The 18,354-nt window shown below is 41.8% G+C and overlaps 1 protein-coding gene across 2 annotated transcripts in view; it reads right to left on the reverse strand.

The window, feature by feature from the left end:
• ash1l (ash1 (absent, small, or homeotic)-like (Drosophila)) overlaps positions 1-18,354 on the reverse strand; it is a 48,244-nt gene that overhangs the window by 10,711 nt on the left and 19,179 nt on the right. For both annotated transcript variants that reach the window (XM_033975372.2, XM_055225460.1), the window contains 9 exons: positions 18,069-18,242; positions 15,566-15,660; positions 14,790-14,863; positions 14,581-14,626; positions 14,308-14,416; positions 12,049-12,255; positions 11,766-11,912; positions 296-404; positions 53-202 (listed from right to left, as the gene is read on the reverse strand). In XM_033975372.2, the coding sequence (XP_033831263.1) occupies positions 53-202; positions 296-404; positions 11,766-11,912; positions 12,049-12,255; positions 14,308-14,416; positions 14,581-14,626; positions 14,790-14,863; positions 15,566-15,660; positions 18,069-18,242 (1,111 nt within the window). The remainder of the gene's footprint in view (positions 1-52; positions 203-295; positions 405-11,765; positions 11,913-12,048; positions 12,256-14,307; positions 14,417-14,580; positions 14,627-14,789; positions 14,864-15,565; positions 15,661-18,068; positions 18,243-18,354) is intronic.

Genomic DNA, 18,354 nt, shown 5'->3' on the forward strand with positions numbered 1-18,354 from the left:
AAAGGGGCCCAAATGTTTGAAAATAAACAAGCTTGAATCACAAATAACTTACCCTCTTTTTGAGCTGATGTTTGGATTTCCGTTTCTCCTTTAGTCGTCCCAGTCGCCTTGCTCCTCCTGTTTTTCCTGGGAGCCCATTGATTCTCTGGCTCTTTCCCCCAATGATGCCCCGGCAGCTTTCAGAACCACACTTACATACTTGCTGTAAGTCAAAACATAAAATATATAACAACTTACAATTACAACCACGTAAAATATACTAAAATACAATATGTTGGAGTAGTTTGTTGTGCACCTGTTCCTCTGTGTTGAATGAATGGAAGTTGTAGTCATAGGTGAGCTCTGTACCACTGGTGATGTCTTTGAGGGCAAAGAGACCAATCCGGTACACACCATTCACAGACCTACAAGAGTAAAATAAGTTGTTAAAGATGGTTATGGTAATACAAGTTGTAGGTCCATGCAGTTACTTTCAGTGACATTCTGGTGTTAAAAATAGACAAATTAAATAAAATATGTTTTTTGTATTGGGAAGTCTGGAAGCATTTGCTGAACAAAGATATTCATCAAGGGTATGACTCTATCCTGCAATAGTAGATACATGATACCTATTTAAAATATATTTGACAAATAAAAAAAACAACCAATTACAGCTTAAAAGCTTAAAATGGCACAATTTATTTGACCATGTATTCCGCAACAGTAGACAATTCTTTATTGAGCCCCACAGAGCCCCATGTGTTGTTATTTACCTTTTTGGAAATGATCAACTATTAATTGTGAAGCTGTCTTGTTAACAAACCAACCAATGCATGTGTCGCAAATATAGATTAGAATTGAATGGCCCATGTATTGTGCATGTAGTGGCCCATTTTAAACAACGACTTTTGACCCTTGGGGAAGCAACTGAACTTTCTTGCGTAACATCCCATAAGGCAAAGGCACAGAGGGTGTCAAATTCACACCTCACAGTAAAATAGTGCACAAAAATGTTTCACAGCAACGTCCCAGCAGCAGAATGTAACAACAGCTTATAACGAAAGGTCAGTACATACTGTGCACTCAGATTCACTGCCTATAAATGTTTGTATTAAAAACAGAATTTAATTAAAAAAGAAATAAAAAACAAGGTGCCCCAGTTTTTGGTTGCGCTACTGGCCACTTTTCAACACGTGGTAATAAGTGATTTGTCCTACTCCATCGAATCTCAGCGCTGGCTTTTCACTATTGTTCTAAGAATAAAGCACACTGCTCTATGTGCCAGGCTCTTGATAATTTATTCCTCTTATAGGGTGAAAAAGCTGGTTCAGCGCATTGTCTGGAGGCGCTACAGCTGTATCCAAGGCCGGGCCACATGTAATCGTTCTTCTGTGACAAGATGGATGAGTCGTCAGGCTTTGTGCAGAAAATCCTCGCTCCTTGCAGCGTCTTTCATTTCAAACACACGAGACACGACCACTGGCCTACATTATGAGCGTGTCTTTGTGAAGGGCTCAAGAGCCTCTGTTCCATGGTCAACTCATTCAAGTCAATAGTTACATAGATGACCATCAGAAGCCTTCGATATAAACACAGAGCAACCATTTCAATAAGTGGTCAACAAAAGAAAACCAAGAACACAGCAAATAAATCAGCCAATCTTACCTAAAACGCAACCTGACACACAACAGAGCAGAAAAGAACAAGCATTAAACCTGCCTGTTGAATTACGCGTATCATTGACTGCGACAGAGCCAAGAATTAGGGCTGGGGAAAAAAAAAGAATATTCGGGCACACGCATGTAGCGTTCTTATGAATAAATCTGTACTTACTTATGAACATTTTTGGCATTCAAAAAACTTTTTCTTAACTGAAAATGTTCTTCTGGACAACAAATCCTAAGAACAGCCAGGAATTCTGCTGTTTTAGAAAATTATTACTCTGACAATGAAACAAAAAAATTCAAATTCCTTCATGATTGTAAATTATATATTTACTTAAATTATGTCTTATAAAAATATTACTATGTGATCCAATTACATTTATAAGGAGTTTTATAGAGCATGTAGTTCATTTGGTCTAATAGACTTTATACGAGCTGCTGTTTTGCTGTCCCAGCCCCAGTGCTCTTCATATGGGCAACAACACCACGCTGGACTCAACACCCCCATGACCCCCCCAATTTACTGTGAGTTTGCTTATGGTGAAAAACGTGACAAATATGATGAAACTGCTAGCTTTTTTCAACAAGTTGATGACTTTAATATGCTCCCACATATTCATGAGTGTGTTCAAACGCTGCTGAAGCGGTAAAACAGCGGTAGTCAGTAGGTGCTCTACCTAACTTCCTCGTTCTCTCTCCCTTGTGCTTTTACATGTTATAATGCCAAGTCCATATTGGCCAATGGCCATATATGGAAGTTTAGATGCCTTTCCTTAGTAAATACATATTAATTTTCATGTAAAAACAATGTAAATGGGTGACGTGCTGTTCGTATTTGGATGCTGGTGAATAAGGCACAGCTCTCATTTAGAAGACATTTGTCTGCTTAAGAACGCATAATGAATCTAATGCAGAGATCTCTCAGCATCTTGTTAAAAGTGAAAGTTATGAACATTTTTTAAGAAAACATTCATGAATGAGGCCCAGTCTAAAATGTTCCCTTATTGAAAAAATGACAGGTATAGCTAGTACAACTGGTAAATCCTTTTATTACTAATTCTATATTTTATTCATATTATCTTGGATGTATTATATGCTCATTTTGATTTTTCCCAGGGTTTTTAGTAGGGCTGGGCAATATGGCCAAAAAACAAAATCTTTATAATTTTCTGCACACACTGGACAATTACGATATTAATTGAAGTCAGCGGGGAGTGCTAATCTTTCAAATAGGAGAAGGTCTTTACATTTTCTTTCTTATCATATTGTATTATTTTAAGAAATTGTAAATTTAAAAACAAAAATTTATCAAATTCATTTAATTACCCAATCCTAGTTTTTAAAAGTAGCATGTGGTGCACTTAATTTATAACCAAGGCATTTCCTAGTGCAGCATAATCATTGAACCTTAACAATTACTAATTTTATACTCAAGTCTCTTTTTTCTCAACAATAACTCTTTTACCAGTTTAATTAACTTTTATGTGTTCATTCTACACTGGGCAGAGACAGGCTGACTTGGCTGACTCCACGGCTGTGCTAGATTAAACCACACTGAGACAACAATCCCTCAGGAAAGGAGTAAATAGTTTTGGCTTAATGTGAGGCCTTTAAGCCATTCAAGTCTGTGAGTTGGCAGAAAGTGGCTGAGGTGATGTCATCAGATTACTGCTGCACAACCACATTAATACGAGTGAGGTTTAGTGGTAAGGTTTTCTCTTTTCCAGTGGGAACACCTGCTGCACGTGCATTAAAAGTCACACAATAATGAAACTATAGAAATTAAAGAGTAAGGCTGTACAACATGTTGTGTTAATATTGACATTGCAAATGGAGTCGTCAAAGTATCGAAACACCAATATTAGTTAATACTAAACTACAGCGTATATGTTCATTTGAACAAGTATCTATACTAATAAATACATAAACACCTGTCTGAACAGTTTTAGGATGATCACAGTACTATAATTGCGTTGAAAATGACATTCCATTAAAATAAAAGCATTTTGAAAATGATCACAGTATTGAAATCTGTATGAGTATCGGCCATACTTACTATCGAAATCAAGTGAAATTGAAATGAAGTAATTGTGACAGCAGTAATAACAAAGTTTTTGATGCAACAATCAATATAGCAAGAAAGTAAATACAGTATACAGTTGCAAAACAAAGTTTTCCATTTTACAGAGGTGTACTGTTTTTGGAAAGTAGAATGGACAAAAAGGCATTCATTTATGATTTTCCTTAGGAATTTCTAGGTGCAGCCAGGGGCCGGAGTGGGTCCAGTTCAGGGACCACAGGATTTCATCTCTGCTGTTTGCAAATGATGTTGTTCTGATAGCTTCATTGAGCCAGGACCTACAGCAGGCACTGGGGTTGTTTGCAGCTGAGGGTGAAGCGGCTGGGATGAGAATCAGGTTCTACAAATCCAAGCCCATGTTTCTCAACTGAAAAAAGGCGGCTTGCCCTCTCTCCGGGTGGGTGGAGAAGTGGAGTTCAAGTATCTCGGGGTCTTGTTCACGAGTGAGGGGGAGGATGGAGCTTGACATCAACAGGCGGATCAGTGCAGCATTTGCAGTGATGTGGTCGCTGCATCCGACTGTTCTCGATTTACCGGTCAGTCGACGTTCCTACCCTCACCTGTGGTCATGAGCTTTAGGTAATGACCGAAAGGACAAAATAGCGGATACAAGTGGTCGAAATGAGTTTCCTCCGCAGGGTGGCTGAGCGCTCCCTTAGAGATAGAGTGAGGAGCTCAGTCACACGGGAAGAGCTTGGAGTCGAGCCGGTGGTCCTCCACGTTGATAGGAGCCAGCTGAGGTGGCTTGGCCATCTGGACACCTCCCTAGGGAGGTGTTCCGGGCATGTCCCACCAGGAGGCACACTGGAGGGACTATGTCTCTCGGCTGGCCTGGGAAAGCCTTGGGGTCCGACTGGAGAAGCTAGAGGACGTGTCTGGGGTGAGGGAAGTCTGTGAGTTTCTGCTTAGATTGCTGCCCCCACGACCCAGCCCCGGAGAAGTGGAATAAAATGGATGGCTGGATGGTCCTACATTAGAACTTGGGTTGCAGGAGCATAGCACCAAATTCTGGGCCCTGGGGACAAACTTGCTGGGACCAAAATCTTGTTTTATTTATTCCAGCATTTTTTTTCATTCACTATTAATAATACAGCCCCACAACATCCAGAGACTTAAGAAACTCAGGACAGATCTCATCCACCCCCAGAGTGTTGCCACCAAAAATCTTGCCAATCACCTCAGTGACTTCAGCCTGGGTGATGGATAAGTGTGCCTCAAAGTCCCCAGCCTCTGTTTCCTCCTCAGAAAATGTGATGGTAGGATTGAGGAGATCCTCAAAGTCCCCAGTTGAGGTCAGCAGCAGCACTAAGTGTTGGTGAGGCACTGCTTCCTCCTCTTAAGGTGTTGGATGATTTGCTAGAATTTCTTTGAAGCCGACAGATAGTCCACCTCCATGGCCTTCCCAGAATTCCTCCGAATCCTGGGTTTTTGCCTCTGTGCGTCTGCTGCCAATAAGGCTTGACAGGACTCCTCCTTCAGCTTGACATCTCTAACTTCCAGCATTCAACGCTAGGCTTGGGTATATATGGACACCCTTGTGCTTAAACATGGTGTTATGGACAAACTGGATGAGTTTCAAGCTCTATAAACGTATTTTCTTCTGAGATGTTTAATTCAGGGGCATGTGTGAGCCTCAGCTTCCACAACACATGCTGATCATTGAGACGGACCCTGTTTAATGTTGGACTATTTATCACAAAGACGCTGTTTGCTGAATCCATACATAGGCTTAAGTCTTCAAATAATGTCATAATTATTTGAGGTTAAATATGACTTAACTCAATTCTTGAGGAAAGATATAGCTTTTCTCCTGTCGTGGGCTGTCAGATCATCAGATCCCTGATGTGTTTGAGTAAGTGCCAAGTGGCTACACAGCACGTGTGGGTCAAACCATTTATATCTCATCTCATCAGACGTCAAGTATAATTGTATTTAGTGGAAATAAATATATCTTACCAGCACTTTACACAACCACAATGCATGTAATTACAACTTAAGTATATTAAAGTGTAGAAAAATGCAACTGAGAAAATAATTATTACATGCCTTTGAGGCCCCCTCCCTGCCATGTGCCCCGGGGAAAGGGTACCCTTTGCCCCTCCCAGTCCAACACCTCTGTTGGGTTGGTCTTGATTTTGTCTTAGTTATGTTTTTATTTTTGACCCAGTTTGACTAGTAAAAGAGGGCATGTACATTTTATACATTTTTGTTTTCATTTGACTGAACTTGTGCCAAAAAGTATATTAAAATATTGCAATAGAAAACATAGTTACTGAATATCACATATTTTTCTCATATGGTGCAGCCCTACTTGAGAGTCACAAAAAACAACCACATAGCCCTCCAAAAACAGGTAGCAATAAAAAAAAGTAATAACCGTAATCTATTAAGGTTTCAATTACGCTGCTCACTGTGCACAAGGGAATGAAGCACAATATAAAGAGGCATACAGAACAGCATGGTAGTTTTGGTTTTGTTTGTTCATATAAAAACTAATGGATATGGGATTCCCAGTTGTTTCACGCTGTAATCATCTGATATTTTGTAAACAAATATTTCAAATCATTCCAAAAAGTAAGATAAAATTCTGGAGGGATGCCATCCCAACAGGGGATTTACCCTGTTTCATGCTACTTAGAGCAGCGTGGAGCTCGTTCAATGAAATTGTACTGTTGAGGTTTATATTTTCCTTTTGAGATAAGGAGGTTAAAGTTAAACCATGAAGGAAATTTTTGCATCCTACTTCATTTAAATCAATTGTGGATGACAATAACGTTTGATGGAAGGAACCAATTTCATTGCTTATACCACTGGGATCTGGTTCTTTGTTATTTTTGATTATTTATTTTCGGACGTGATTGTGCTTTGAGCATTTATTTAGTTTCATGGCAACAAGTGATTGTTTCTGGTACCACTAAAGTAATAATTTTGTCAAGCTCTATGAATGCCAAATTCTGCTCTAGCTCAGAGAAATGTGTATAATTTTAATTTAAAAACCTCAATGATATTTGCTCTGTTACAATAAAATCCAATTGAAAGAAATAGTGGCATTACAAATGCAACCCTAAAATACATCTACAGGTCAAGTTCAGGAGCAGAATTTAAAATAAAAAATGGTTTTATTTGATTTCTGATATAATCATAATATAAAAATTTAAGTAACCTAGCATTAAGGTGCCATCTAATGGCTCTTATTGGTATGTTGTTGAGTGGTAATTTGGCAATGATCATGTATTGGTCTGATAAAGAATTTGGAATGATTCCCATTATTATTACTATTATTATTAGTTATTTATTTTGTATTATTTATTTCTACAGAGGATAGAGGCCAATCTATGAGTTTGAAATCAAACTAGTGCCTTTCAATAAAGGTCCATTCTTGTGTCCATTCATTGTCAACACTGCGCTTTATTCAGTTCCATTGAATAAGCTTTTCATGCACAGTTTGAACTGTTGGCCCTGGCTGCTAGATGGTGCATGGAAGAGAGAGCTCTCCAATTAGCGATGTGTCGCACTGGGGACGCTTTGTCTAGTCTGCTCCTCCTGAGTCCTGAAGACAGATGTGACAACAGAGCTTTAGTCGGGGCTTTGAAGAGAAGGGTCAGGTCCTGCTCCACCTCCAGTGTGCTTTGCTTAGAGTTATGTAGCCACTGCACTGGTGAACACCTTAGGGCACTTGCAAATGATACTGAAGGCCTGTTCATTGCACCTATGCCAACATGCCACTTGCTATACAGTATGAACTGGCAGGTGATCATTTTATACAAGCCCTGTTGCCGTCTGATCTGTGTATATGAACCCTCCTGGCTCACCCTAGCTCACTACAAGAAGCACAGGACCTGCCTACAGGCCAGCAGCTCTGGCAGTTCCTGTTTAAGTTTAAACACAGCTTCTCCATGTTGGAAGATGATGTGGACCGGAGTGATCGCATCAAACGCAGCATTGTACCTGGAGATGCATCGCCCATCTGGATGAGACCACAGCAGCTTCCACTGGCAAGACAAGCAACTGCTGACAAAGCACTGAAGGAAATCCAAAAGGCAGAACTTTATGAAGTTCTGGCAGTTCTGTGTGGATTTTAGGCCTCTCAGTAACGTGACCAAGAAGGATCCTTACCCACTTCCACATGTTGACAAGGCCCTAGATTCTGATACTGGCCGGTCCACTTGCTCCATATGCCTGTCCAAAGGCCACCTTCACCACCTCTAAGGGACTATGGCAGTTTAAAGTCCTACTTTTCAGCCTTTGCAATGGCCCTGCAACCTTTGAGAGACTAATAGACAAAGTTCTGGCTGGCATTCCCAGTTAGGATTACATTGTCTACTTGGACAACATATTGGTACATGGAGCCTCCTTTGCATCTGCATTATGTTCACCCAGATGGGTTCTGGATTAAGGCATCTGAATTCAAACTCCACCCTCAGAATTGCTGCTTCATGAGGCGCAAGATCTCTTTCCTGGGCCACAAGATAGGGGAGGATGAAGTGAGCACCATGGACGGTAAAATGCAAACAGTCAAAGACTGGCCTGTTCCTACTTCTCACCGTCTCACATCTTAAAACATTTCCTGGGTCTGGCCTCATATTATTGGAGATTTGTGAAGGGCTTCTCTTGCACTAGAGTACCCATTTTCCGGGGGAGTCTTTTGTGTGGTCAAAGGAGTGCTACACAGCATTTGAGGCAATGCACATGTGAATCCCCCTGAGAGGACTCTCACCTCCACATCCCAACCTCTTCTTCATCTTCGACACTGATGCCATCCATGTTGGCTCAGTTGCTGTGCTTTCACAGTTAACTACTGAGGGAGAGAGAATGGTGGCTTATTACAGCAGAACATTCAACAAGGCAGAGAATTGCTGCTGTGTCATCAGATGAGAGCTTCTTGCTGTGGTCAGTGCTATATGCCATTTCAAGTACTACCTGGGGGGCCTTCACTTCATTGCAATTCCCTTCTGTTTGTTCTTAGCTGCCCACATTATCACATGCACTCCCTCCATCAATCACATCACACCGATCCTACAACACCTCCACTGGCTCCTCATCACACACTGCATCCAATACAAAATCCTGATCCTCACAATCAAAGTCCTCTACAACCCTGCACCTCCATGTCTCTCTGATCGTCTCCACGGAGGAAGCTGGCCACACTCGCCAGCTCCCTCCGCTCTTCCTACTCTCTCCAGCTCTCTGTTCCCTCTGCCCGCTTCGTCACCAAGGGGAGCAGAGTCTTCAGCCACTCTGCTCCTCAGCTGGAACACCCTCCCTTCTGACCTCTACCCATATATCAAATGCAAACTCAAAACTCATCTCTTTCAACCGGCTTATTCACACCACCATATCAACAGACCGTAACAGCACTGTCCTGCATTAACTGCATGCTTTTACTGTATATTTTTAACACTTTAGTACTTGTTTATTATTTTAAGATGACCTTGAGTGTCCAGAAAAGTGTCTAATAAATAAAATGTATTATTATTTATTATTATAACGAGGATGGAAAGACCCACGAACAGGGGAGGTGAGATGGCAGATTGTAGTTCTGTGGTCACTACGAGAGACTGTTCTTGCTGTCTGTCATGGATCTATGGACATTTTGGGGGGACAAAGACACTCATCCTTCTGCGGCATGGATCCTACTGGGGCCAACAGAGAAGGGATGTGGAGGACTACTGCCGCCACTGTGACCATTGCACATCGCACAATGGGCCCAACAACAGGTCTCGTGCCCTCCTCCAGCAGTTTTGAGCTGGTTGCCTCATGGAAAGGGTGGAGATAAATGTTCTAGGTCCTTTCCCTTTGATAGAGAAGAATAACTGCTATTTCCTCACTGTGATGCACTACTTTAGTAAATGGCCAGAAGCGTACAGCTTCCCGAATCAGGAAGCAGAAACTATAGTGAATGCTTTAGTGGAAGGCATGTTCGGTAGGTTTGTGGCCTCAGAAGCAATACACACAGACCAAGGGTGAGACTTTCAGCCATGCATTTTTGCAGCTATGTGTAAAAAGCTATGCTCCTACAAGACACGCACAACCTACATCCACAAAGTGATGGGCACGTTGAAAGGCGGGTCAAACATCTGTCATTTGTCCTCATGGCTTACAGATCTGGCGTGGGTTACAGCCTACAGTAGCCCTTGTGTTCAGAAAATCTGTATGTTTCCTTACACCGGAACACTACAATACCAAGAAAGCAAAACAATATTAGGCTTTCTAATTACCAAATTTAAAGAGGGTGAAATGCCACTTCTTGCACTATTACATTATCAAGTGGTACAGATAAGTTGTGTTTTGTTTCTGTAATTTTTTTTTATTTTTTTTTATCCATGTTGTATGTGTGATCTTAAAGCACTATGCTGTTCTTACCTCTGCCTACTGTCTCTATCCACACTCCCTACTCTCTACCAATCAGTAAGAAAATCTAGCATGCTCCTATTTAATCATCAGAAACTATATTGTACGAGCTATAGTGAGCTCATACACTGCTGTCATAAAGATTAACAACAGTTTATTAAAAACTATGGCCGACCAATATGAATTTTTGGGGGCTAATACAATAACAATATAAAAAGCTTTGGGGCAGCTGATAGCCGATATAAGAGCAGATACATTTAGTGATGTAAAAATTCACTATAAATCTCCAACTGATTATAAAAAGTAAGTTTGGTTCTATTACATTTCAAATTGGGTTTATTCAAGCTACATATACTGCTATTCTGGATCTTTATAGTCATATTAAGACGATAGGCCTAATGGTATTTTTGAACACTCTTTTCAACACACTAGCCTACCATTGAAGTAAACATCCTGATATAGGAGTGATTAGCCAAAATGCATGCGCGTAGCGGTAATTAAATATGAGTAATATAAATACCGACCATTCACACCTCTATTTTCAACTCCTTTACATATCAGTGCAGTTCTACTAACATGTGAGTGAACAGGCTATGTTTACATGTTTACATCTGGTAGCATGCGGGTAACTAAGCACTAACCAATGTGCAAGAAAGAAAAGTGGCGTCAATACAGACACGTTGGCAACACTCACTGCTCAGATAGGCTGCTCTCAGATCCCAAGTCTTCACAAATAAGATTCCTTTTAATCCTGACTCGAAACGATTGTCTGTACAAACAATGCATGTCCTGTGTATATGGCAACAATCCTCTCTCTTCTTTACATAAAAATAAGCCTTATTTTGTTGCTGGTGTGATCTGCACTTAAGTTAACTTTTATTTTAAAGTTAGTACTTCAGTTCAGAGAGTTTTAAATGCAGTGCTGGCTCTCAGTCACAGCCATGAATGGAGAGCAGCAGAGCACACTGGTGTAAACAGGACCATGTGACTCTAGGGCTGCATTCAGGGGCAGCACAGACCAATACAAACTACTCCACAGATAAAAATGATACGGCACCACATATTAGGACATTTATCTGTCAATAAATTGGATTAAATTGCTATAATATAGAGAGCCTAAACCTTATAACGAGGTATAACATGCTTATGTGGATTATCGGCCCATATCAGTTAGATTTTGGCCAATAGCTGGAATTTCTCCAAGTGCCTATATTGGCCAATAATATTAGCCAACCAATATTTGGACAGACTCTATTAAAAATGGCAACCAAAAGCACCAGACTTTAAAAATCACTGACATTTAACTAGATACAATACAGATACTAATGCATAGTTTTCTAAAGACAACTAATTATATCAAGACCAAACTAAAAGAAGCAACACTACAATAAACCAGGCCTACTGCCGAACTAAATTAAACCTGGTCCAAAAAAGATTCTTCAGTACCACCACCAAAAGTTCATAACATGTACCGGTCCCACAGTTTGAGAAACACTGATCTAGAAAACTGTATATTGTCAAGTGCACTAATTGTGAAAATAGACTCTCTCCATCAAATCTGGCTCTCAAATGTTGGCTCCCAGTCGAACATAAAGGGCTGAGCCAAACCTGGACGTTGGTAGGATCCCAACAGCACCATGGCAGAAGCATTAGGAGGAGGCTGGTTTAAATCTGTTTGAAATGGCACTCACCATTTCTGCATCTCACAGTTGGGTTCACAGCTGTGGTTGATGAAGCGCGCCTCGTTGCCCATTCGGTAGCTGTCGATGACCATCCCACTGTCCAGGTTCAGACAGTAGTGACCACTGTGCGAGAAGTACTGCTCCATCATACGGCTCCTGCAATGATATTATTTTAGACTTCAAGATGTACGTATGTGTGTATGTATGTTGTATGTAAGTTTAGAATGCTGTGATGTCATGTGAGCACAACCTATTGTCCACTCAAATCATCATTGGGCACAATTGGTCTCACCTGAATTCGTGTTCACTGACCACCTCCCCCAGGTACTCAATGATGAACTGCCCCGAGCGAAGGGACTCTTTGGTGCGGATGCCCCAGCCTTTGCCCTCCGCCCTGAAGCGTTCTAAACACTGGACCCACTCGTGCCTCTGGATGTGCTGGTTATCACACTGGTCACCGCAGGGACAGGTGCTGGGAGAGCACTCAGCAAAACTCATCCTGGGAACAGACAGTCAATTTAACCGTTAATAATAATTCATAATGGATAATTTTATACTCATGGGTTTTATAGCTTCCAGTTTATAGGGAACATCTTAATAATTTTTCACCCTACAAAAGTCTGAATATGTTCCTTTGAATTGTTAATTACTAAGGCAACAGTCCTAATTTTTCACCTCCACTAAGCCATTGATAGCACTTACCGTAAATTTCGGATTATAAGCCGCTACTTTTTTTCCACGCTTTGAACCCTGCGGCTTTTACAGCAGTGCGGCTTATATATGGAATTTTACTGGATAACGGCCCCTGGGGGGCGCTCTCTAGCTGTAAACGTAAAAGTGAGACAGACGTGGGGAAAGATTCTGCTCTGAAGAATTCACTAGTTTTGATTTTGAACGATCATTTTGCGCATCATGAAATGGATATGATGCAGTTTTTAAGATAAAGAAACAGAAAGGAAACAGAGCAGGGGTCGGCCTTTAACACGCAAAGAGCCATTTGGACCCACTTTCCACATAAAATAAAACACTGGGAGCCGCAAATACTTTTTGACATCTAAAATGAAGATAACACTGTATAATAACAATAATGTAACGGAATAATGTAGGTTTTACTTTCACGGACAAGCCTTCTACACGTGGCAGATAAATATGGCAAAAACAACTTAAGTGCATTAAAAAAATACAACTCACCAAACCGCTGCATCATGCATCGCGCTGATTATGTGATTATGTCTACTCTACTCCGCAGTTTCTTTAAAAAAACAACAACAAAAAAACTCGTAGCGTATCGTTTAATCCCAGGTGCTTATTCTCCATGTGCCAAAGCAGTTTTGAAGGTTTCATTGCCTTATTTGCTTTTCCCGTATGTTACACAGAGCGGACTCTGCGTGAGAGTCACCTGTAGCGACAAACCCAGATTTTAAGTAGGCATTGTCTGTTAAATTTATCTTTCTTTTTCTTGGAGGTCGTAGTCTCTTCTTCTGGCTCCTCAGTTGTCCTTTTCCCCTTTGTTAAAAAGATCTCCAAAGACTTTTGTTTTGGCTCATTTTCACTCGCTTGTGGCTCTACTTTTGTGCGTCGTGTCTGATGTGTTATACGTGATACGTCACCGCGGAGACAAGAGCAGATAATAAACTTGCTACTACATCAAATAGATTTCTGTGGCGATTTCCAGCAGGATTTTCATGATACATCTACGGACGAGCTTATTAGCGTGTCATTAGGGACGGGCCAAAGTTGCTCCTGACCCCTGTGCGCACAGCGTCTGAAAATCAGGGCTCTTTACGCAGGACTGTGAGCTGTGTCTGTGTTAGTTCCCAAGCCACGCAGAGCCGCAGTATGAGGCGGAAAGAGGCGCATACAGCTCCAGAGCCGCGAGTTGCCGACCCCTGAAATAGAGCCACTGCACCTGAGCTCGACATCAATGAATCCAACTCGGTCAATGTAAAAAGACGACAAAAGTTTTCAGAGGAAATAAAAGCAGATTTTCCATGTTGGTGCAGCTTTATTTTCTAAACCTGCAGATGTGTTCATCCCGTGTTGTTGTCGTGTTGGTGCCAATTTTCAGGCACAGTTTAAAAAAAAGCGTGTCGGTGCACCGTCTTTCTGTGTAAATGTCTCATGTTACAATATGAAAACCTGCGGCTTTTATTCAGGTGCGGCTTATATATGTACAAAATTGATTTTCTCTTCAAATTTAGCTGGTGCGGCTTATATCAAGGTGCGCTCTGTAGTCCGAAATTTACGGTATTCAAAAGTTGGTGGATAATGCATTTTAGATGTTAAATCCTAGTATTACTGCATTTTTCATTCCATCTTTATACTCAGTGGTGATAATCTACTTCTATAGATTCAGCTGCCCTGGGTTGGACTGACAGAGATGTGGCTGCCAATCTGTGTCAAGGGCCTCTCCAACCATCACTCCTACATCGCACATAGTACATACATAGTACATAGTAAAGGTGGATTAAGTGTCTTGCCCCGGGACACAACAACAAGTATGCATAGTCTGAGCTGAACTGGCAACATAGTTTTAGTGATGTTTCTTTACCTGTTTAGGCAGTCGTCCAGGCAACCCTTTTCCTTTGCCTCTTCAGGGGCTCTGCAGTTACATGTTGTTGTTTCATAACCAGAAAGCGGTTTCACATCCACATACACATCTACAAAGCAAAAAGCAGAGGTTTACTGTTTACGTCAAAAAATAAAGATTTTGTTCATTATCGTTAACAAAAGCTGGCAGCAGAACTGAGAAACAGACATAATGAAATAATTTAAGATGATCAGAACATATTGGTCCAATCAAAAGAGTAAAAGCAGAACTCACTTGATCTGAGTTTTTTGTAAAGGGGGACATCGGGTCTCTTGTGAAGCTATAATGCACAAAAGAACAATAAAGAATGAATAATTAAATACAAAGAAACAGCTGTTTAATCAAAAAAGACTCTTGGTGAACTATTTTAAAGCCTCTCTTCTGACTTAAACCTAAAAAAGCTGCAATACCATGTACTCATAATTAATTATGAGACAAATTACCTGATCGTGTTTCCACAGCCATAAGATGTCGTAAGGCAACTGGAAATCAATTCGCTTCTGTCTCAAATACTTCCCTGAAATCACAAAAACAAAGAAAGGCCATTTATTTAGAGAGAATTAATAGCACAAAAGAAAACATTCACAAAGTTCTGCCTCTGTGGAGCGGGATACGGATCAAGTACCATGATTCTCAGACTTTTTGAAATGATTTGGCTTTGAAAGTATAATTTTCCAACAACAAAACAAGCTTAAACCAGGACTAATACAAGTGCCAAACAGTTCAAAATCTAGTCTTAACTGGGGAACAAAATACAATGGAAATAATCTTGAAAATGCATTGTGAGGAATGATCTAGTTATAGATTCTCATTAACTTAAACCAACAAAAATATACAGAAACAACTTAGGGACACTTCTTAAGAATTGAACACAAAACAAAATAATGGAGGGCCACAGGGCAAAAGTGCCCAAACCTAACAGGTGCATTGCAAGTTTGATAACTCAAGGTCTACTTTTTGAGACTATACCCTGTCAGGTTTACTAGTACAATTATTATTAGCAACTACTATCTCAATAAATCCATATTTTTGCATAGCTTTTTTGGCATGGGTTAATTACATAGGTCACACAGTTTCCCACAACCCATAACTCAGGACTATTTGTAACTTGTCCAGAGCATGTTTCTTTGAGAAGATTTGCCTAAACTACTTCTGTATTTAGCATGGTAAACCTAGGCTCAAGGCACATGCAAAATCACATGTTTTATAATCTACTGACCGACATGTATAGGGGCAGGGAACAGGCCATATTCGTGTTCACCAGGTATGTACTCCAACTTCTCCTTCTTCAGTTGCAGGAGCTGACTTTTGGGGCTGCAATGGAGAAATCAAATAAAATGTATTAAAATGTAAATTAAGACGCAGTGCAGTATACTGAATAGCAAAGTTAATTTGATAGCAATATCGGCAAACGCAATATCCATATCCCAAGTAACCAAGTTAAGAACAATAATGCTAGTTTTTCATTTATGAAAGCCTTCTATATAAAAGTCTGAAATACAAATTTGTTGAAAAGAAAAATAAGTTCAGATTGTTGGGTCATTTCCATAATTTAGCTCTCTTGTTTTGAATAGTTCTGATTTTTAAAAAGCAAAATGTAGTAACTTGTCAACTTGTAACTTTTTTTTTTTTTAATCTGGCTCAATTTGCCTTCACATGGTTTTCAAACAATAACCGTTTCATTACATTAGAAATAGAAATAGGTTTCACTTAAAATTCAGGAAATGAGAAACATAAATTACAAGATAAATTACACTTAATAGCTCCAAATTGTATACCGCAGTATGATCAATCACATGCACAAGGGCTCAAGTGACTGCAGTAACCACATTTTGCATTTTAATGCGTAATTTTAATATTCAACTATGAAGAGGAAAAGGCGCCTCCATCCTTTTAAAAAAGACATGTTGTTGTCGGGCGGTGGAAGGAATACTTTGAGGATCTCCTCAATCCCACTGTCACGTCTTCTGAGGAGGAAGCAGAAACTGGGGACCCAGAGGCGGACTCGTCCATCACCCTGGCTGAAATCGCTGAGGTGGTTGGCAAGCTCCTCGGTGGCAAGGCTCCGGGGGTGGACGAGATCCGTCCTGAGTACCTCAAGTCTCTGGATGTTGTGGGGCTGTCTTGGCTGACACGTTTCTGCAACATCGCGTGGCGGTCGGGGACAGTACCTGTGGAATGGCAGACCGGGGTGGTGGTCCCTCTGTATAAGAAGGGGGACCGGAGGGTGTGTTCCAATTACAGGGGAATCACACTCCTCAGCCTTCCCGGTAAGGTCTATTCCAGGGTACTGGAGAGGAGAATCCGACCGATAGTCGAACCTCGGATTCAGGAGGAGCAGTGTGGTTTTCGTCCTGGTCGTGGAACACTGGACCAGCTCTATACTCTCCATCGGGTCCTCGAGGGCTCATGGGAGTATGCCCAACCAGTCCACATGTGTTTGGTGGATCTGGAGAAGGCCGTGTCCCTCGTGGTGTCCTTTGGGGGGTGCTCTGGGAGTATGGGGTCCGGGGCTCTTTGCTAAGGGCTGTCCGGTCCCTGTATGACCGGAGCAGGAGCTGTGTTCGCATTGCCGGCAGTAAGTCAGACCTGTTCCCAGTGCATGTTGGACTCCGCCAGGGCTGCCCTTTGTCACCGGTTCTGTTCATTATATTTATGGACAGAATTTCTAGGCACAGCCAGGGGCCGGAGGGGGCCTGGTTTGGGAACCACAGGATTTCATCTCTGCTGTTTGCAAATGATGTTGTCCTGATGGCTTCTTCGAGCCAGGACCTGCAGCAGGCACTGGGGCGGTTTGCAGCCGAGTGTGAAGCGGCTGGGATGAGAATCAGCTCCTCCAAATCCGAGGCCATGGTTCTCGACCGGAAAAAGGTGGTTTGCTCTCTCCGGGTGGGTGGTGAGTCTCTGCCCCAAGTGGAGGAGTTCAAGTATCTCGGGGTCTTGTTCACGAGTGAGGGAAGGATGGAGCGGGAGATTGACAGGCGGATCGGTGCAGCGTCTGCAGTGATGCGGTCGCTGTATAGGTCCGTTGTGGTAAAGAAGGAGCTGAGCCGGAAGACGCCTCCCTAGGGAGGTGTTCTGGGCATGTCCCACCGGGAGGAGGCCCCGGGGAAGACCCAGGACACGCTGGAGGGACTATGTCTCTCGGCTGGCCTGGGAACGCCTTGGGGTCCCACCGGAGGAGCTGGAGGACGTGTCCGGGGTGAGGGAAGTCTGGGAGTCCCTGCTTAGACTGCTGCCCCCGCGACCCGGCCCCGGATAAGCGGAAGAAAATGGATGGATGGATGGATGGATGTTGTTGCTAAAGCTAAACACTAGCACATCCTATCAGTCAGAGGGCTCAAGCAGACGGGGTTTGACCGTGAGTGTTACTTACTGGAGGAGCCCCAGACTTGAATGCAAATCCACTCATCGGACAGCACTCAAACCACATGAAGTTTGGTTCAGCACTCAATGTGTGCTGCCTGCGGAGATGACAAATGTCCACAAACACTCCATGCATGCGTGTTGCCTTTAGCTATTTTTCAACTACAACCCCAATTTACATATATTATTTATGGGCCTATGTGCTCTACCACATACACCGCACACCGTGCTGCTCAAGCACGTAAAATTATCGCAAGAGAAATTTTTTAACAGCAACGACCTGATGTATAAGTTAATCTTATATCATATAGCAATACATCCAGAGTAAGTTATTCCGGTTTATTTTCAACACTTACTCCTCTGTTTTATAGACATCGGAGTAGAGTCCTGCCTTCTGAAACTTCTTCTTTGGGGGCCTCGCAGGTCTCTTCTCGCGTTGGCTTGGAACGGGGATGGAAGGAGCCTGCTCTCTTGGGACAGTTCCTGGGCGTTCGGGGGAGCCTTGGCCATCTGGCTTGTCTTCCACTGGGCTAAAAATAAAACGGTGACAAAAGGACTTATTATATGGTTCAGTGTAAAGTACATTACACGTCAGCACTTTTGGTAAAATAGAATGGCATCAATAAGGAGATATAGGTTGTT

Source organism: Periophthalmus magnuspinnatus, chromosome 11 (genome assembly GCF_009829125.3).
Source record: "Periophthalmus magnuspinnatus isolate fPerMag1 chromosome 11, fPerMag1.2.pri, whole genome shotgun sequence".
Lineage (NCBI taxonomy): Eukaryota > Metazoa > Chordata > Actinopteri > Gobiiformes > Gobiidae > Periophthalmus > Periophthalmus magnuspinnatus.